The 22,018-nt window shown below is 42.6% G+C and overlaps 1 protein-coding gene across 1 annotated transcript in view; it reads right to left on the bottom strand.

Moving 5' to 3' along the window:
• DNAH9 (dynein axonemal heavy chain 9) overlaps positions 1-22,018 on the bottom strand; it is a 300,193-nt gene that overhangs the window by 120,929 nt on the left and 157,246 nt on the right. The window contains exons 39-43 of the mRNA XM_079903920.1: positions 14,654-14,819; positions 12,872-12,974; positions 12,069-12,308; positions 5,917-6,078; positions 1,310-1,506 (exon numbers count right to left, since the gene is read on the bottom strand). Coding sequence (XP_079760046.1) covers positions 1,310-1,506; positions 5,917-6,078; positions 12,069-12,308; positions 12,872-12,974; positions 14,654-14,819 — 868 coding nt within the window. The remainder of the gene's footprint in view (positions 1-1,309; positions 1,507-5,916; positions 6,079-12,068; positions 12,309-12,871; positions 12,975-14,653; positions 14,820-22,018) is intronic.

Here is a 22,018-nt window from a genome sequence, read left to right on the forward strand (position 1 = left end):
ATCTGAAAGACTCTCATAACAAGGAAAATAACTACGTGAGGTGATGGTTGTTAGCTAACCTTATGGTGGTAACATTTTGCAATATATACTTAAATCATTATGTTTTACACCTTAAACTTATACAATGTTATATGTCAATTGTATCTCAGTAAAACTGGGAAATAAGTACAGCTGGAATAAAAACTAGAGCAGGTTAGTGGAGGGGTAGGAGAGACAAATGAGTGGGATGTTTGAATTTGAGATTTTGGATGTGGGTTCATTATTGATGATAGAACTCCTAGGGCAGGAACACGTGAGTGAGTGGCTGAGGTGGGATGTAAGGAACATTGCTGGAGCTAAGGAGGCCAAGGAACAGAAAGACCAGGTGACACACAGATGCCAGGAATGAAGAAAGGGGTGGCTGAGGAGAGAAAGTGGTCCAAGCACTGAGGTAGGTGGTAAATGATGGGGAGCAACAGGATGTCAGCAGATGACAGTGACAAGGAGGGGTGATGAGTAGGGATGTCCAGGTACTTGTGCTTCAAAAGAACTGGGGTTCATAAAAGATAAAAGGAGAAATGGTTTAAATATGCCACTGGGGTGGGGTGGGGGAGAAGGAGGGTCCGTACCTCTCTCTAGGCCCTGGGGTGCATAGAATGGGGAAGAAAAAACTGCTTTCCTCAATGCAGGGTTCAGTTAGGTTTCAGTTAGAATTCTTCAGTGTGGAAGTTCAGAGAAGTTGAAGATAAAGTGGATTTTGCTATTGGAGACTCTGGGTAGCAAGGGGCAGGGTGGAGAGATTGTAGAAGGCAGGAGGGGTGGTCAATGCACCTCGGATTGGGGAATATGAAGAACAGTATAGGATTAGCATCAGTGTGAGTATAAACTACCTGGGAGCCTTGGTGACTGCTCTCCATGGTTCACTTGATAGCAGCAAGACTCAAAAAGATAGTTAATTTGTGAAATATGTGAACTTAAAACCTTCAATCTCACTGGACTAGTATGAGTTGGGAGTGCAGGTCCTGAGCTGCTCTGTGCCTTATTTTATGACCTCCCATTTTCCCTTGGTGTCACCATGATCAGGCCCAGGACTTAAATGGCAGACAAGGAAATAAATCCAGTTCCTCCTGAGTTCATCATGATGCTGCCCCGGCTACCGCCAGTGGTAGAAGCCACAGCCGCTGCCCTACCAGCCGCCATCTTGACCTTCATGGCAGAAGCAGTAGCTGCTCTCCTGGTTTCATCCAAGTGTCCTCAAATGCCCAAATGAGACCCCTGACACTGGGAAGAGGAGACAGCTGAGGAAAGGCATGATGAGAAGCACACTTACACATGGCGCATTGCGTCCTCGAAGAGAACCAGGTCCATCACTGTGTTGACTTTGTTGTGGTTCTCCAGGGCCTCCACCAGAGTCTGGGTCAAAAGTTTCCATGATTGTACAGGCATGTACTTGGGCTCCCCGATACCATTTGCAAAATGGCAATACATGTTCAGGCTTTGGGTCTGTTCCACTGTCTCTTTGAGATCCTGGTGATGAGACACAGGGACAGGGACCCTCCTTAGTGACTCTCAGTTCTGGTTCCACACAGAGTGGAGACACCTCGTTTGCATTTTCTCTCTGAGCATGCTCTAAAAATGATCAGTCCTGCTTCCAACACTTCCATTTTTCTTGAGAAGCCCTTAAAACGTGTATGTTTAACATTCATTTACGACGTATGAGAAGTCACAGATGATATTGGTTATTCCTTGTGGGCTGAGGATGGGACATGGAAGGTGGGAGGTGCCCTTCCCTCACGTACAGTAAGAGCCCTGTCCGAGCAAAGCAGTGGAGGGGACACACGGGTGCATTTCCCTCCGCAGGGGCTCTTTCACTAGGATTGGGTTGCACCAGTCCTTGGTCCAATGGCCTCACCTCTCCCACATCCATTCAGACAGGTCTTGCTTCCCAACACATAGCAGTGTCATAGAACATCCTTTTCTATTTCCTGTGAGACTGCACACTATAGGTTGCCAGCCCCAACGTTATAGGCTCAACCCAGAGGGTTTGGTTTCTGAAAAATGTGCCATGAGCCGTCCTTAGGTGACTGATTCGTTTATGGGGACAATGCTAATATTAAAACATTGACAGCAGAACCCCCATTTATAAAACATTTTTAAAGATTTGGTCTTATTGTGTGTCAGCCCTTGCCCACAGGACAAACCTTAGCATGTTTAATAAATACCCAGTAAAACTCAACTGACTTAAAAGATAGGGGTCTATGTCTCTTCACTACCAGTCTATCTTTTAAGTTTCCAAGAGGCAGCTAATTTTTTTTTTAATTCAGAAAGGAACTATTTATTTATCAAATGCAAATGTTTGAGGCTTCAAGAGGTGGAGATTGTAGAGGAATTAAGTCCAAGAAAGAATAGGTTTGCTAATGCGTAAGTAGGAATTTATGCCAGCATGAACAATTGTCCCCACCTGCTGTTCTTTTCTAAGGTTCAGAATGGAGGATCCACCTGGGAAGGGGGAAATCAGCATGCTATTCAACAGCAGAGGCATTACCCAGGGCATACATCACTGTAGGGTTAGTCTTGTGAGCCCAGGGGACAAGATGCATCAAACCTAATGGAGGGAGGGAAAGTGAGGATAACAGTGACATCTACAAGAAGACAGGACTGCTGCTTGGTTATAAGAAGAAAGAAGTAGAAAGAGTTAAATATCAAAGAGTTATTATATTTTGAAGGTGGTTTCAGGGCCATAGAAAACCTTTAAACTATGCTGGCTTTGCTAGATAGTAACAACAAATGTCCAGACATTTGGATAAGATTTAATGTGATGCAGGAGAGCCATTCTTGCTGGTTGAGGAAAACATGTGGGAAAGGGATATGGGAATACATCTACCTAGTTTGAAAATGGGCTAATATACTGGGAAGCAGTTCTGATGGCAGTCAATTTACACTAATGATCTGGCAGAAGAACAACGAAAGTGCAGTTCTGAAAAGCCTGGTCTACAAAGACTCTCTGATGAACAAAACAAGGCTCTGATTTTATGATCACAGCCAGATGTGTAGAAGGAAGAGAGAAAACCAACCCACCCAGTGAATCAAAGATTTCTTAACAGTGATGTTGTATCATATAATGGCCACAAATAAGAGAACTTTAAGCTTTTAACGGTGGAAACAGGACTGTATCAATTCCGCGTTGGAAATTTGGCAACTTTTCTCTTTTTTATTGAAGTATAGTTGATTTACAACGTTGTGTTAATTACTGCTGTACAGCAAAGTGATCCAGTTATACATGTGTGTGTATATATATATATATATATATATACACATACACACACACACACACACACACACACATTCTTTTTTTAAAATATTCTTTTCCATTATGGTTTATCATAGAATAGTGAATATAGTTCTCTATGCTGTACAGTAGGACCTTGTTGTTTATCCATTCTATATATAATAGTTCACATCTGCTAATCCCAAATTCGCAATCCACCCCTCCCCCAACCCTCTCCTCCTTGACAAACGCAAGTCTGTTCTCTATGTCCATGATTCTGTTTCTGTTTCATAGATAGGTTCATTTGTGTCATATTTTAGATTCCACATGTAAGTGATATCATATGGTATTTGTTTTTCTCTTTCTGACTGACTTCACTTAGTATGATAATCTCTAGTTCCATCCACGTTACTTCAAGTGGCATTATTTCATTCTTTTTTATGGCTGGGTATCGGCAACTTTTCTTTAATACCAATACAAAGATTTGGTATAGCCAGGGTGCTTCAGGTTGGCATTTTAAATGTTGTTGGGGAAGGATGATGGCAGTATTAATTATATCTAGGTCTGTGATCAAAAGGATGTGTTCTTAGTAGACAGACCCACGTAGGAACTTCTGTTTCAAAGACTGAATGTTGTTATTCTAAAGTGCTAGCTCAGACCAACTTGAGAAGACAGTCAGGGCTCATGTGCAGAGCTAACAATGAACACACAAATTGGCAAATTCTACGATGCTCACGGAGAGGCAGCTATGATGTGCGAGTGCTGAACATCAGGCCATTTAAAAAGGATGGGACAAGTGGAGGAATTTAGGGTGTTTGGACTAGTAAAGAGCAGACTGAGATAAGTTACTTAAAATGCTGTCCAAACATTCAAAAAGCTGTCATACAGGTTGGAATAAACTGTATATATCTTCAGAGGTGGACCCAGAATCTTATCAGGAAAAAATATAGAGCTAAACCTTATAAGGTGAGCATAGGGACAGCGTGGTATATTTAAATACAAGATTTGATTATTCTAAGTTCAAGAGAGGATAGATAAGCAGTATGTGTGGAAAATCTGGTGCTCTGTTCAACAGAAAGCTCACTGTTAGTTGTGGGGTAATTTTGACACTAAGAAATGTCATAAGATCTTAGGCTGTGTTGACATATACCTGTGCTTTCCTGGGCATATTCTATCAATCATTCATTCTTCAAATTATTAGTAGGTTTTATGTAGGGAAAAGAGTTTTAGGGTCCAATATGTTTGGGAAATGATGCACAAATCAGGCTTATTCAAGATTTTCAGGGCTTTAATGTGCTGAATGTACTGTATATTTCCAAGAGAGGGCTATAATATGAAGTACTTTCTCATATATCTTGCACAATGGAATACTACTCAGCCATGAAAAAGAATGAAGTAATGCCACTTGCACTAACATGGATGGAACTAGAGATTATCACACTAAGTGAAGTAAGTCAGAAAGAGAAAGACAAATACCATATGGTATCACTTATATGCGGAATCTAAAATATGACACAAATGAACTTACTTAACGAAACAGAAACAGACTCACAGACATAGGGAACAGACTTGTGGTTGCCAAGGGGGAGGGTGGTGGGGAGGGATGGATTGGGAGTTTGGGATTAGCAGATGCAAACTATTATATATAGGATGGATAAACAGTAAGGTCCTACTGTATAGCACAGAGAACTATGTTCAATATCCTGTGATAAACCATAGTAGAAAAGAATATAAAAAACTGAATCGCTGTACTGCAAAAATTAACACATTGTAAATCAACTAAACTTCAATTTAAAAAATTAAAAACAATAAAATGTTATGGGAATAGGAAAAATATGAAGTACTTTCTCAACTTATTTCATCATGGATACCTTCTTTCCAAGGAGTATATTGTGGTACAACTGTTCAGCAAGACACATTTTGGCAGACACAGTTAACAAAAATTATAGTATATAAGAAGAGGGGAATGATGGTCTTGATTTTGGTCAGACTCCACTTGGGTTGTGTGATGAAAGTCAGACACCATGATTTCAGAGGGGAGAACTGATGGAAGAGTAATACAGATGATGTCAAATTGCTTTGGGTTTGGAAATAAGTCTTGTCAGAAATGGCTAACAGAACAGAGGCTCTTTGGCCTGGAAAAGCGAAGACCCAGGAAGGACAAGATAAATGGTCTTAATATATTTGAAGGTTTGTCATGTAGACCTAGGATTAGTAGACAGGGAAATGAATTTCAGAGAATTATTTAAATAAATCTCCAGTCTTTAAAGTTGTTCCAAAGGTTCCAAATTTCAAAATCGTTCTAAATTTCCAGCCATTTGCCATTCCAAAGTGGCTGCCTTTGGAAAGACAGGATAGTGTATTTCCAAGGATGCTGGTGCATTATCTGGGATGACCAATCTGAGCAATGGTACTGAGAGGCATTAATATAGGACGAGGATTGGATCAGATGGTCTGCACAGGCCTCACAACACCAAGATTCTATGATTAATGTGTGTCTCTTCTTGCTCCAGCAGTTTTCACTTAGGCAAAATAATGACAGATTTTATTTCCTTATCTAATCCTGATCTTCTTCAATGTATGGGCTAGATTTTTATCATTTGGGTGATCACTTGCATAATCATGATTATTTTTCAAATGTAAATATAAATTCACAGGGTAATACTCACATTAAAAATTTTCTTGATCACTTCTGCTTGGATCTTATCAAAAAGATCAAGATCCTTCTCTTCCACCATCTTATCCCGATAAACCCGATTTGATTCGTGCAGATAGAGCTTTACTAGGTCCTGTGTGGATTTTACACATTCCACGGAGGAGAAGAGAATGCCCTTTAAGGAGAATAAACAGCAACAAAAAATAACATGAATAGCAATTTAAAACTACAACAGTTACAACTGATAGAAGCCAGTATGTGACAGGTACTGAACTAGATGTTTTGCCAGAAAAAGCTCATTTAACCATCCATGATGCTACAAAGTAATTTTTACAATAGTCATTTTGTATAACGTGAAGTTTGGGATTCAGAAAGACAGGAAGCATGCCCAATGTCATAAGGTAAGTGGCCTTAGTTCAAAACCACACAGTTTTGAAACCAGGTCTATCTGACCTGAGAGCCTGGAATTTCAACTACTACTTTCCAAATCACCACAGTGAGAGGTGAGGCTGCTTCTCTGCTGTATTTCTCTTCTACAAGTACCACTTTGAAAACTAATCTGGGTGATGATTGCTTATGTAAAATCAAAACGATGACATAGGGCTGGAATGAATATAGCTAACCTTCGCAGGCCAGTAATCCATTTATTCATCTCTAGTAAGTTCTCCTTCCTATATACCTCAGGGATCGTTCCAAATATTTACTCTTCTTTTCAAATTTGTCACCTCGCTGTTACTATTAGCCAGTGTCCTATCTCTCTTTTTCAAGGAAAAATGGAGACCACTGAGATTAGAGCCTCTCGATGACTTCAGATCCTATAACTTCAAGCTCATTGATGCCTTGTTTGCCCTCATTGCTTTCTTTCTTGTCTTACAAGAAAAGGGGTCCTTTAATTGTTCCTCATTACGGACAGAATAATGCTCAGATTCATCCGTGTGGCAGTAAAGATCTGGACATAATAAGACTACCAATCTGCTTCCTCATCACACTTACCATCACTTCCCATAAAATCTAGATTTCAGTTTCACAAACTGCAAATTATTTTCTAACCCTGAATACTTTTGTGCCTCCATGACTCCTGCTTTACTTCCTCGGCTCGTCTTTCAAGATCTAGCTCCACTGCTCTCTGCTGAAGTATTCCAGGGCATCTCCTCTCCTGTCCAACAACATCCCTCTGATGTGCCCCACATAACTCTTTATATATAAATCTCTATTAATATAGAAGAATTATAAGTTTCTAAAATTACTTTTCTTTGTACAGGTTTGCTTCTTCCAGGTCATGTTGAGTGCCTCTAAATTTTGGAAATAAAGCAATATACTTCCAAATACCCCATGGGTTAAAGAAGGAATCGTAGGGAAAATTAAGAAATATTATGAAACGAATGAAAAAAAATATAACACATAAAAGCCTGCAGGATGCAGTGAATGGTACAATTAGAGGTAAATTTATAGCCTTAAGATAAACATTTCAGAAGAGGTGAAAGGCTGACAATTAATGATCTAAGTAGCCATGTCAAGAAGTTAGGAAAACAAGAATAAACTTACCCCAAACCCAGAGTAAGTAGGAAGAAAGAGATTATAAAGAAAAGAGCAAATTTTAATAATGTAAAAAACATATCAAATAGAGATAACCAATAAAGTCAAACACATAATATTGGTATACTTTTCTTTTCTTTTTCCATTTCTTCTGAAAAGACTAGCACAATTGATAACTCCCTGGTAGGGCTGATAGAAGATACAAAGAGAAAAACAGAAAAGACACACATAGCCAAGAATAAAAAAGAGAACATATGTCAGATAAAACAGATACTTAAAAGATAACAACAGGATACTATAAACAATTTTGTGCCAATAAATTAGAAATTGATGACACTGACATCTTACAACTGATACATAAAGAAACAGAAAATGTGAATTGTCTAATATGTATTAAAGAAATTGAATTTATAGGGCTTCCCTGGTGGCACAGTGGTTGAGGGTCCGCCTGCCAATGCGGGGGACGCGGGTTCGTGCCCCGGTCCAGGAGGATCCCGCATGCCGCAGAGTGGCTGGGCCCATGAGCCATGGCCGCTGGGCCTGTGCGTCCGGAGCCTGTGGTCCACGGCGGAAGAGGCCACAGCAGTGAGAGGCCCAAGTACCGCAAAAAAAAAAAAAAAAAAAAAAATTGAATTTATAATTTAGTCTTTCACAAAGAAAACTTCAGATGGTTTCATCATTAAATTCTTCTGACATTTAAGAAAGGCATAATACAGTGTTTTAAAAAATCTTCCAGATAGTAGAAAAAGAGGAAACGTTTCCCAATGCATTTTTTATGAGGACTTTATAACCTTAGAATACTAGGAGAAGGAGAAATTATAGGAAAATCTTATTAATATAGGTGCAAATGTTATATAGAAAAAAACAGTGAATGAAATCCAGAAAATAAAATGAGTTCACCATGTAACAAGTTGGGTTGATTACAGGAATGCAAGGTTGATTTAACATTCAAAAATAATCTATGTCATTTATCCCATTTATCCCATTTCCAGAAAAAATGGAGAAAAAAATGGATATAATTATTTCAACAGATATAGAAAAATCATTTAAGTTGCAACAAATACTCATGATAAAAAAAAAAAAACTCTTGGTAAACTATAAACAGAAAGAAATTTTCTTAAACTGGTAAAGAGCATCCACAAAAATCTATAGTAAGCATCACACTTAATGGCCAACTATTAAAAGCTTTCCCCTAAAATTAGGAACGCTGCAAAATGCCACTCTCACCACTTCTCTTCCTTGTAGTGGCAGCTGTAGCCAGCACAGTAAGAAAAAGAAATTAGAAGATTTAAGGGTTGGAAAGAAAGAAATTGTTACTATGATTCATTTTTACCAATGACATGATTATATATATAAGTACAAACGTAATATTGAACAAAGACACAAAAGGATATTTACTATATGATTCCGTTTATATGAAGTCCCCAAATAGGCCAAAATAACTTATGGTGTTAGAAGTCCAGACAGTAATTAGCTCTGGAAGGAGGAGAAAAGAGTGAATGGAAGAAAGAAAAAGGAGGAGTTCCATGGATGCTGGGAATGTTGTACTTCTTGATCTGAGTTGTGGTTACATAGCTGTGATGACTTTGTGACAACCAAGCTCTATGCTTATGGCCTGTGTGCTTTTCTACTTGGATGCTATACTTCAATAAAAGTTTATTTTAGAAAAAGAGAGAAATCTCATTAGGTCCCTTTGGGCCCATCCACACATACATCTCGGCCCGTCTCCTTCCCGGGTCTCCTAGGTACCAGCCCTGTGCGAGGTGCAGACGGCGGGAAGAAGCCCTGCCGGGAATGCTGACTCCGGGACTGGGTTTTACAGCGAGGGGTACCATCAGCTGATGTGTATAAGCCCTGTTACAGCCGAACACTCAGGCTGACTGACAATTAAGGGCTGAGTCGATGAGAGCACGTCAAGAGCAAACTTTGCACCATCTTAGTTTTGTGTAGCACTGAGATGGGAACGGTTAATGATATCTGCTACTCAGGGCACTATCAAATTCTGTCCTGATGCCCGATTTCTGGACAGAGTGCGTGAAGTGCAGAGGAGGTCTGAATGATTGAGCCTTAGATCAAGCTGGATGGAGGAAAACAGTGTGTTCTCCAGGCAGCGCCTGTCTCCCCGGGGACAACACCCCCCCCTTATGCTCTTCTGTCAGGCCTTCTTCAGACAAGCAGGCCGGAGGGGGCGGGAGGGGGATGTTGTAGCCACGCTGTGGCCTTGAAACTCGGCTCTGGAGGAGGAGGGTGAGGAGGGGCGGCGCTGGAGGGAGTCAGGGGCTCCGGTAGGGATGCACTTTCCCCCATCTGGGGCAGGGGGCTGACAGCTGGCAGGCTGCAGGGAGGCCAGGCTGGGACACAGAGCCCGGGGGGTGCCACTCAGGCTGCCTGAGTCTGGAAAAGAAACAGACTTAGCCTCCCATGCCAATATCTCCCCTCCCTGGTTCCTCCTTGACTTTGCACGGTTGCCACCAAAACAGGCTGGACTAGAACCCTCCTTCCTGAGGAAGTGTTTGCTACCCCGAATTCCCGGCACAGTAGAGTTGACCCCGTCTAGTTTTTTGATATGACGCTTCTGATTACCAGTTATGCTGAATATACTCAAGCTACCTGATTTGTCTGTAGCATGGTTTTGTCATTTCTAAATTGGAAATGATCGGTATGTTACCTGATATGGTTGTTGTGAGGATTAAATTATTAGCTAATAGATGCAGAGGGTGTAGGACTGGCTCAGTAAACGCCAGCTTTATTACAGACTGAAGGCAGACTTTTTACAAGGATCCCCCGTTCTCAAATTTCCTCCCCCATCTCACTGCTCGCAACCTCTCCTCGTCACTGTCCGCTTCCACCTACTTGCTATTCCACTAACATGGTGTGTACTTTTCTACCTCCACGGCCATTCATGCCGTCATCTAACAGCTGGCAACTTCTCCGAGCCTCTGTTAAACTGGGATAATAACGTGTATCCCAAAGGGTTGTCGTGAGTATGAATCTCAGGTCACACAGGTGACAAGGCGCTGTCCAGGCAGGAGCTGGGCTGGCGCTTCATGTGAGGGAGACCGAAGGCCTCTTTCTCCTTTAGTTCTGCCACTATGGGCAGCGTGAATTTGATCAAATGGCTCAACTCCTTTTTGCTCATCTGGAAGATGCGCATGGGGATGCCCCCAGCTCATCCTGTCGCAGTGAGATTTCAGAGACCGCTTGTGTGATAAAAAAAAAAAAAAAAAAGAAGTCTTTCTCAATTAATACTCAGTAAATGGGAGGTAAGGGTGGGAATGCACAAACTTTGCCACCATCCAGGTCTGAGGGCCATGGAGCTGTGGGTTTTACAGGCTTGGAGCTGAGTCTTTCTTGCTGCCTTAACTGTCTTATGCTGTTCTCCTCATAGAAAGAACGGGTGAGAAGGACAGAATGGCGTGGTGGAAAGGGGTTCTGGCCTGGGACCTGAAAGACCTAGGTTCTGTTCTGGCTCCTTCCCTGGCTGGCTGTGTAAGCTCTGCGAGTGTGTTTCCTCATTTGTAGCTGAGTTAACGCTTGGGAGGCATGTGACCCAGGAGAGCTGTCCTGAGCCAGCTTACAGGAGCTCTCAGAGACTCAACCTGGCTGTGGGGCTGTGGTCCACCCTCCAGGTAAGCTTTTTGGGAGCATCACTCTTGGATCTTTGAACTAATAGTAGGTTTCTGCTTCTTTTGACCATGGAACCTGCAGGCTCTATGGCCTCAGAGTCTGGACCTTTGCTAGTCTGAGGTTCCCCAGAGTCCTACCTGCACAGGTAATGTAATTAACCCCAAACACATGTGATCCCCATGGAGGGTCATGCCTCACTCCCTGATCATGTTGATAGTTCCCTACAGATGTGGCCTCTGCTTGGGATAAAAGGCACTTTCCCTCAATAATGGCTCAGAACTATCCTGGAGCGGGGTCTCTCTGAAAAGTGGTTTCTGCAGATTCTCATCCAGGATGGGGGGGCTGTGGACCTATCACAAGAGGATGCGGTACCTGGCCAAGGGGAAGAGGGGGCCGGGTTTGCTGCATTGCCTTCTGGAGGTTTTGGTAGTGAAGGGGCAAGCAACTGGAAGCACGAGGCAGACATAGGCCACCACTATTCAGATGAGCAGCTGGAAGGATCTGAAATGGCTTTGACCTGGAAGATAACCTGGAAGTTTTAGGACTGACGCATCCCAGTGGCTGGCGGATGGTGTCTTTGGAATAGTATGACATGGCTTTAGGAAGCAGAGCTATCCTGCATGGTTTAGGGGATGTTATTTTTCATCCCAAGAATGATGGGTGTACCACCAGGGCCTGCAAAATAGTTTTCTCACTTCTGTGTCACTTTCTTTTCTAGGCATGTTGGAACCATTAGATGACATTATCTCCAAAATGCTGAACCTTCTCCAGCCTGAAGGAACCAACTCAGAAATAAATACACTCTGCTTACCAAGAAGTAATTTAATGGGCAAAGAGAATTCTATTATGTTGAATAGACCCTCACAGACCCCACAGAACTCTGTTTACTTGTACATTCGTCACTCCATATGAACTGTGCCTTTGCCTGAAAGTTTGGCAAAGAACGGAGGGGACAGGATCATGGCTAAGCCTCCTAGTGTGTCTTGGAGCCGATGGACTCACCTGGAAAATGTTGGCCAAGTCCCTGAGGTTGAAGATGTAATGGAATCTGATTGCTGTGGGGAGGAACGTGGTGGCGATCTTCTGGTGGAAGGTAAGGGCCAGACGGATCAGCTGGGGGATGCATTTCTGCAGTGGTGCCGGGAAGTCCCCAAGCTTCAGGTGCTGAGTCAGGATGGTGCAGTAGATGGAGGACAGGGCGTCTGCTCCCGGGAAGGAGAGGGCGAACACGCTGAAGTGACGCTGGATAGAGGAGCAGAGGCACATGGAAGAGGCCACGAGTTAGACATCCGTGGTCACAGGACAGAAATCACCTCTTCAGGATTTGGATAAGATGGTGAAGAATTCTTAGAAGGGCTTTGAATTCTACATTCTGGCCACATTTCTCACATTAAACCCAAACTTAGGTTGAACCTAAAATGATTAATGGGTTTTGGACTTCTGGTCAAAGATGTCAGCATGGCGTAGCAGGAAGGGAATGGAACTTGGACTCTGGGAATCTGAGTCCAAATCTAAATGTGATCTTGAGAATGCACATGACCTTGGGAGGGTCATTCACCTATCTGAAGTTCTCTCAACCTGAAGACCAAGTTGAATTAGATGAACCCTGATTCCTTCTGGCTCAAAAAGCTTCAGAACTCTGGGTCTAGGGGTTTTTCTGTCTCCCTGGAAATGCAAATCAGCATCCTGTATGATTTACCACTTGAAGAGGCTGGACAGGGGAGGGGCCAATTATCACACATAGTCCAGTGACATCAGCCTGGAAGGTGGTGTTTAGGACCCCAGGGTCACAGTTCCTCCTGTACCTGAAGCCGTGGGTTGATGGTGAAGCTGCCTGCAGTGGGGTTCATACAGGAAATGTACTGGACATTCATGACCTCCTTTAGGGACAGTTTGTTTCGATCATACCTGGAACAGTCAGAAACCATGGACGAGAGTTGAGTGAGGGCAGAGGCAAGTAAGTGTGCTGTCAAGGTGAGCTGGGATGTGCCTGGTCATTTATGTGTTTGGGGGTAAAAAACAGTCTAGATACATTGGTAGAAACTGAGAAGAGACAAGAGCTTAGGACAAATTCCTGAGGGATACAACATCTATAGAAGTAGCGCTGGAAGAAGAGACCACAAAGATGGTCAAAGAGGTAGGAGGAAATCAAGGGTGTGTAGTATCCAGAAAGCAAAGGAACCCAGTATTTCCAACAGGACAGAGCAGTCAACCACATCAAGTGCTGCAGAGAAGATAAGAAACATGGTGACCCAACGGGGTCTGCTGGATTTCACTATAAAGATACAGTTAGTTGAGCAGGAACAGTTCAGTAAAGTGGAGGAAATAGAGGCCTAATCATAGTGGACAGAGGAGTGAGTGGGAGATGAGGAGGTGGAGACAGAGGGGAGAATCCGGTTATGCAGAGACACAGCAGTAATTAGAAAATGATTTTTTAACACTATAGGATAAATTTGTGCAGGTTTAGACACTGATATGAAGGAGCCCATCGGGAGATAGGGGAACTAGTAGGTGAAGTGAGATTTCGAGAGATGGAGAGAGTAGACTCAAGATGCTGGGGGGTGGTTGAGCCTCAGGGAAAATGTAATAAGGGGAGGGAGAAAAAGATGCACAGGGATGGAAGTAAGTTGTATGGGTGTGGAAGCTAGAAATGGAGATGGTGGGAGTGATCATCAGCTGAGGTCGGGTGGGAAGTTTGAGGGGAGAGGAGAAGGCATGAAATAGGCATTTTGGAGGGTGGAAATGTAAACATATGAACACAATACAGTAGAATTTCCAGGAAGTTTCTACTTCCCATTGAAGGTTTGTGACCATGAATCTAAAGTAAAACTATTCAATAAGCAGCCTGATCTTTTCCAGGAGACTTCAGCTGTGTGGAGACTGTGGATGGTGGTCCATGGCACGCGTCCAACAAAGGCCTTAGGAATGAATGAAAGGCAAGTCGGGTGACTGTCGTCATGACTGTAATTCCTCTCTCTGAACTCCCTCTTGGTCCTCCCTGCTCCTTCTCAGCAGCAGTAGATTCAGTGTGAGGTAGAAGATGAGCCAGAGTTATCTCAAATCACTGACTTGCTTTTTTCTTTCTGGCAAGTTTAGACCTTTTGCCATTAAAAACTATTCTGTTGCAGGAGATAACATCAGAGCCTGTGAGATGCTCTGAAAAGACAAAGGCTATTAAGACTCGCAAACACACGTGCACTATAAGAATGTTAGCTGTTCACAGCGAAGGCCCTGCTCACTGCGATAGGATCACAGGGGGAAGGGGGACGGGGGGGAGGGGGACTGGTTAATTCTGCTTTGGGAGCTTGAAGAAGGCAGCTTTAGAGATGAATATTGAGGAAAAACGTAGACATTTTTCTTTAAATGAGAGCTCAGTACCTTCTCTGACCAACCTCTTCCGGTGGGTCTCAATTTCCTGTTGGAAGGAAGAGCACTCAGGAAACAGAATCCCATGAGGGACTCAGTTTGCTGTGGCAATTCTCATCTGGCGCTAGAGCTGAGCTGAGGTCTGCAGCTCCAACAACAGGACAGCGATTGGCCTTGGACCTGTTCCCCACCCGGCCGAGTCCCTTTATGTGTGCTCTTACCAGTGGCCGTAATCCAGGTGCTGCCTGATGATGGTGTGGGGCTGTGCAGTCCCGTAGGCGTCCACCTCAGGCATGTTCATGTCATCTATGAAATAGATAAGCTTCTTGTTGCCTGTGGGGCCATAATTTCTGCCCGCTTTCTTCTCCAGAGGCTTCTCCAGGACAGCTGAGAAGAGAGCCAATGAGTGAGGGAAGGAGGTTCAAAGCTCAGATGCCAGTACTAAGACAGTCCAATGTCAAGGACAAGCCATGGTGTAGCGTGCAAACAAGAGCTGCTCCCAGCAGCAGGCAGTTCTACAGGACCAGAGGGAAGGAGGCCGATGACCAGGCAGGAGTGGTGACAGCAGTGCCCAGGCTTTGAACATCTGACTGCGCACTGTGTTAGGGTGTTTTTTGTTTGGCCTCACTGTGCAGCCTGCGGGATCTTAGTTCCCCGACCAAGGAAGGAACCCGTGCCCGCTATGTGGGAAGCATGGAGTCTTAACCACTGGACTGCCAGGGAAGTCCCTCTGTTAGGTTTTTACAGACATTTATGGTCTCACTGAATCCTTACAACACTGCTACAAGATTAGTACCATCACCCCTTTTATAGGTGACAGAACTGAGACTCAGAAGAATGAATTAACTCTTCTAAGGTAGAGCCAGGATACAGATCCAAACCAGTTAAACTTCAAAGCCCATGTCCCTTCTACCACACTTGCGGTCCACTTTCTTTGTTTGTAGACTAGAAACAGAAGTCCCAAGGCCTAGTACTCTACCCCCAAGGAAATCTGCAGATCCTGGGTATCTCCAGATCCTGGGTAGACCTGCCCTCTCTACCTAAGACAGCAGGGGAGCAGCCCATCCCAGGGCTGGGAGGAGGCTCCTTCCACCCCTGCTATAAGAGAGGAAACACCGGATATTCTGTCAACAGTATTCTCAGAGAGTTCACCTGCTGGGGTTCCCTGAGGGAAAGCAGAAACAAGAGCCCCAGAGAATTTCCCAGAAGCTTCCAGTATCATGAACAGCGCCCCTCTGCCTTCAGGTATCAGATCATCTTCAGTGCCTTTCTGGAAACCAAGTACAGACTCTCTCCTGGAGCTGCTTCTTCAATTACCCAGCCAGAGGGAAGCAATCAAAGAGTACGGTTTTCCAGCCTGACAGGACTTGTTTAGAGCAAATTTAAGTAATAGGCTGGAGATACATGTATTTTTTTCAATAAAGCAATTAAATATTTATGTATTGCAAGAACCAATACTATTACCGCTGGAGGCTCTATTACCACCTGATTCCTTTTCTTGAAAAACAAGTTTGTAAACAAGGAGGAGGTGTCAACAGACATATGAAGGTGACAGATGGAAAGACAAGTTCCTTCAAGAAGCTTGAATATTCCAATTTCCTGGTCCTGAGTTAAATTAAGTGTTCCAAATATGAATTAAATTTAAATTAAATTAGCATGCAATTAACATACACTATCAACCAATTAATCACCCAACACCTTCTTCCCCCGCTTAAGATATAACAACTATATATGAGATCTGTCAAAATGAAATATAATTAATGGGCTGTCAAGGACATGCCTTTGAGAACAGTCCTTCTAATAGGAAATTCTCTCCTTAGGAAGACTTGTTTCTCCTCCTCCCAAAGCAATGATATTCAAATCAACTCCTGGAATTAAGCAGACCCTGTAATTTGGGTTGATTACACTTTTTACGCTTCTCAAGGATTGTTGAGGAGAAAAGCACATCAGCTAACAAGAAGTGGGCTTGGAATGCACGGGATTATCTCAAACGGATGATGTCAAGTACTCCAGAGAAAGAGAGGCCTCCCTAGGAAAGGCACACACATGCTGGATCCCTTCCTGGCCGAGCTCTGTCCCAAGTCCCATCTAGAATGGAATAGTAGTGAGTTCTTTTGCTTCCAGGTAGAACTGGAGGAGCAAAAGTGGGTTTACATTTCAGCAAAAATGTTGATGTTGAAGGCACTAAACAAATGAGACATATCAAGAAATGTGACCCTCCCACCAACTTTCCAGGTTCTGCACTGTTGCACACAAGGCCGTACCCAGCCCTGGAGCTCACCTGTGCGTCTTACTGCACTTCTCCATCGGGAACGGCTGGGCGGTCAGCCTGTGGCCACGTGGAGGAGCAGCAGCTGCCCCGTCTTTTGATTCACACCATCCCTCCTGCACCGTTTCACCACCATTGTGCACTGAGGAGCTGCTTCATTTTCAAAGTGGGTTCCTGTTTGTTACCTCATTTCACTGTCTCCACTGCTACCATCCTTGTCCGAGGCTCTCACCTGGTGACTGTGACATCCCCCCAAATGGTCTTGCTGCTTTTGCCCTAGATCCTTCCGCTATATTCTCAAGACAGCAGACAGGGGTATTCTTGTAAGATGTAAATCTGACTGTGCCAGTCCCCTGGTTAAAACCCTCGGGTGGTGTCCCATCTCACTTGGAGCAAAAGCCAGTCTGGTTACTTGGGGAACCACGCATCTCGTTTTTCTCTGCCACTGCTCCTCTCTTCACTCCCTCTGCTCCAGCCATCCTGCTTCTGACTCACTCGTCACTCACGGCCTCGGGGCCTTTGCTCTGGCTGCTTCCTGTCTGCAGTCCTCTTCTCCCAAATGCCAGAAGTTTGCTCCCTCACTCCCATTGTGCGTTTATTTACTCAAGTGCCATCTTCTCAGCAAGCCCTTTCCTGGCACTCAGGCCCAAATTAAAACCCCACCTCCTATTCCCTGCCCTTGCTTCATTTTTCTCCATAACACTTATTACCACTTAATATCCTCTATGTCTTTCTTATCCATCTTGTTTATTTATCTCCCTTCCTCCACATTATAAACTCCACAAGGCCAGGAATCTTTCTCTGTTCGGCTCACTGTCATAACCCCAGCACCTAGAATACTATTTAGCACAAAGGAGGGTATTCAAAAATTTATTAAAGAATGAATGAATGAATGACTTTTATTATGATAAAAAACTCCATGAATAGACAAAGAAAGACTTATCATCCCCTCTTTGTAACTAAGGAAACAGAGGCTAAGGCAGGCTAAATGCTGTGCTGGAATTAGAACCCAGGGCTGTTGATACTCATTTCAGTGCTTCTTTCATATCACTGGGGAAGAGAGGGCTTGTGAACCACTATGTCCCAACCCTTCTCCAGGGCTTCCTTGACCACTGCAGTCCCACGATTCCTCCAGTCTCTGAGCACCAGAGCCGTGCATTCATTCACTCACAGAGCATCACTAGGGACCTGGCTTTGTGTGGAGGACTGGATGTGCACCATATCACTGATCCCTCAGAGCATCCCTAGCATGCATTGTCATCACCTTTAAAAACTTCTTTCAACAAATGGGAAAACTGAGCTTTAGGGAAGTAGAAGGACTTTATCCAAGGTCATACAGCTACTGAGGGCAAAGTCAGGATTCTAACCCAGGTCTGACTATGGCATCTTATGTAACCACCACAGCAAAGTACTTCTTAAACTTTACTACGACCTGGCTTCCACCCTTCAGAAATCCCAGGTTTAGTTAACTCATTGCCTGACCATGTCTTTGACAGAGATCATTAATAATTAACTGTGTCTTACTTTGAACTGACATGATTTGTGTATCTGTGTTTGAACAATTTTCCTTTCATATTATCCAATTTTTCACATTAAGATGTTTCGGTTATATTGTAAGGGCTTTTCATTTATTCTTTCAAAAAATAACATACTTTGTATGATTATAAAATAATACATATTCATTATATAAAAATTGAAAAGCATAGAAAATCATAAAGATGAAAATGAAAATTGCCCATAATTCTATCACCTATAGCAGTAAGCATTACTTTCAATATTTTGGTGTATTTCATTCTAGTCTATTTGCTCTGTTAGATTTTTTCCTTTACAAAATTGGAATTATACTGTATATTCTGCCTGTATATGTTTTTTTCATTTCTCATATTTTAAACCTCTTTATATGATAATACCTAACCTCCCAAAACACGATTTTTAATTGCTGCATTGTGTTCTATAATTTGGAGGTGCCATAATTTATGGAATGGTTTCCCTACAGTATGAAACATGTTGTTTTCAATTTCCTTATACTTTGAAACCCCCTCCCCCCATTCCAAGTAGAGTGTCTTGCCCACTAGGTGGTCTTTGATGATTTAATTTTGTGTCATCTCCTTTTTGGAAGATATTCAGGCAAGTGGCGAGCGTTGTCTATCTGTGATAACGTAATGCTCCTTTGAAGTCGCGAGTTTGATCAGATCTTTTTTAAGGTCCTGTCCAACCTTAAACTTTTAATGAACAGGTGATGGAGATTTGTTTTACACAAGGACTCAGACCCCTGAGCTCCTATCTAATTAGCGTAATTACGCACTCAAATATCTGTTGAACTAATACTTCAAATCGCAGTTGGATGGCAGAATTCAGGACAGTGACGAGCATCGTTTTGGCTCACTCGCTTCACACTGCAAATATATGCCCAGTGATGCTGTGACCCAGTTCTTTACCTCTCCTTTTCCCTTTCTAAACTGTCCTGTCTATGGGTCATTGCAAATTATTTTAGTTTTAAAAATTCCTTATATTTTCAAAATGAATGAGAAAAGGCTTAAGTTATTTCAACAGACATAAAATAGACCAATTAAAATAAAGGCTAAAAAGGGATTCCAAAACAATATAGAAGAAACTTATTTGTACCAGTAATCAGGGATGACATAGTTACTGTAACCAAATAAAAATGGTCACATTGTTCTTTAAGAACTGCCTCCTTGAAAGCTCAGAACTAAATCTGTGTTAATTACAGTAACCATGTCACCCCAGATCACTGGTATAAACCCATCTCTACTTTTGTATGAAAAAACTTTTCAGGCACTCAATTCTAAAAGGCATATATCGTGGAAACTTACAAAAGGGGTATCATGCTGCAAAATGGGCATGGAGATATTAAAAAAAACCCTGAAAATTATCTTTTATTGTCCTAACTTTCAATCAACACCAAAGGGTGGATCATTAAATGGTAACTCAGCAAAGGGAAAGAAAGCAGTGCAACTGCGTCTGTGGCATTTAGAGCAGCCTCTGCCTCTCTCAGCCAAGGTGTCAGTGTTATTAATCTGTGATTTGTGCAGCTGCTGGTGAATTATCAAGTGAAGTCTGAGAGTTTCAATGACCACGTGAAGGCCCTATTTTATTTATTGTCAAAGGCGGAGACGTCCATGTGCTCCAGATATCAGATGAATGGAAGCAAAGTTGGCATTCTATTATGGAAATTTAGATGCATGACTTACTGTCTTATCAAAGTGGATGGACACTGTAGCTCAGTGAAATAAGACAGCCTGGCTATTAACTCACTGTGTGACTTTGAGGGAAGTCCCTTAACACCTCTAAAGCCTCATTTTCTCATCTTGTAAAAATAAAGATCATCAGATCCGTGATGGACACCATTTCCTACTTCCTTCTCCTTAGTCACTTTCCAGCTGGGGCGGCCACGTGACACAGTTCTGAACAGTAACACACACACATAAGTCAGTGGGGATCCTGGAGAACTATCATTTCCTGACATGGGCACTAACTCTTCCCTTTATCTTTTTTTTTTTCCATTTGGAATGCAGATGTGATGGCCAGAGCAGCAGCCATTCTGCTACCCTGAGGTACCATCTAAGAGACTAATAGTTACTATAGCCTCAATATCATTGAACCATTGATTCAGCATTAGCAACTGCCTACCTCAAGACTTCTTGTTGCATGAAAAAAGAATCTCTGTTTATGTCACTATCATCAGATTTTCTGCGGCTTGCAGTCAAAAGCATTACTGATAATACAGTGGTTTGGCAGAGTATAAACTTCAAATAAAGCAAGTGCTATCTGCACTGGTGAGCAATGTGAATGCCTTGAAACACAACCCGCATTTGCATTTAAAGGAATTTTGAATCTGAGTTTAGAAAAGTACTCAATGGAGACCCCAGAGCTGGATGCAATAAGAGTGGAGAGATGCAGGGAGTATCAAGCAGCTGCCTTCTCTATAAAAGAACATCTGATTTTGAGAAAAATGGCATTCAATGGACTAGCAGGATGAGTGAACTGCAAAGCATCCCCCTGGAGACCTCAGTGAATTGACATGCTGGGGTGAAGTTACTGCCCATTTGAAAGCTGGAACATTTTTTCCAAAAACATTATTTTTGTTTTAGCATAGTTTATGTTAAATGCCTTTTTCAAGCAAAAGGGGTTTGCTTGTGTTCCTTTTTGTGTTCCTGGCAGTTGGGGCTTAGAGATTATTGCATAATATTTATAGATTTTTAAAGTTGAGAAGGATTTTAATATTGTTAGAATAACAGCTTCCATTTACTGAGCACTTATTGTATGCTAGGAATCATTTTGAGTGTTTTACATATTTTATCTTGCTATTCAGGAATGAAAAGAATGAACTATTGCACCCTCAACAACATGGATAAATCTCAAAATCATGCTGAGTGAAAGGACCCAGACAAAAAAGAGGGCCTATAGTATGATGATTCCATTGTATAATTATATAAAATTGTATACATTGTATAAAATTCTAGAAAATGCAAACTAACCTATTGTGACAGAAACAGACCAGTGGTTGCCTTAGGCACAGGACAGGGTGGGGGGGGGGGTTGGGAGGGAGGGAGGGATTACTAAGGGAGGTGAGGGACTCACGGAGGTGATGGATGTATTCATTATTTCGATTGTAGTGATGGTTTCATGATGGGTAAATATTTCAAAATGTATCAGATTGTATACTTTAATGTGTGCCATGTATTGTATGTCAAATATAACTCAAAAAATGTTTTTTAAAAAGGAAAATGTTGGGGCTTCCCTGGTGGCGCAGTGGTTGAGAGTCCACCTGCTAATGCAGGGGACGTGGGTTCGTGCCCCAGTCCGGGAAGATCCCACATGCCGCGGAGCAGCTGGGCCCGTGAGCCATGGTCGCTGGGCCTGCGCGTCCGGAGCCTGTGCTCCGCAACGGGAAAGGCCACAACAGTGAGAGGCCCGCATACCGCAAAAAAAAAAAAAGGAAAAGGTTAAAAAATTATCCTGCCTTTTAGTAGGAAAATGGATAAAAGAGCTGTGATTTATTCACACAAGGGAATTCTATGCAGCAGTGAAAAACCAATGAAAACGTTCTGCATGCATTAAAACAGACAGTGATGAAAAAAGCAAGTTGCCAAAGAAGTTACAGTATGATACATATTTAAAATTTAAATACACACAACAACATGGTGTATTTTATGGGTACATATATGTATCAAAAGCGTAAATTTGGAGTAATGCACATCAACTCTAGTGGTCCTAGGCCGGCTAATGAGGGGCAAGACAGAAGAAAGGATGGGGGTGGTATGTTGGCTGTACTTAAAATGCTAAGATCCACAGC

The sequence above is a fragment of the Stenella coeruleoalba genome (assembly GCF_951394435.1).
Source record: "Stenella coeruleoalba genome assembly, chromosome: 19".
NCBI classification, from domain to species: Eukaryota; Metazoa; Chordata; class Mammalia; order Artiodactyla; family Delphinidae; genus Stenella; species Stenella coeruleoalba.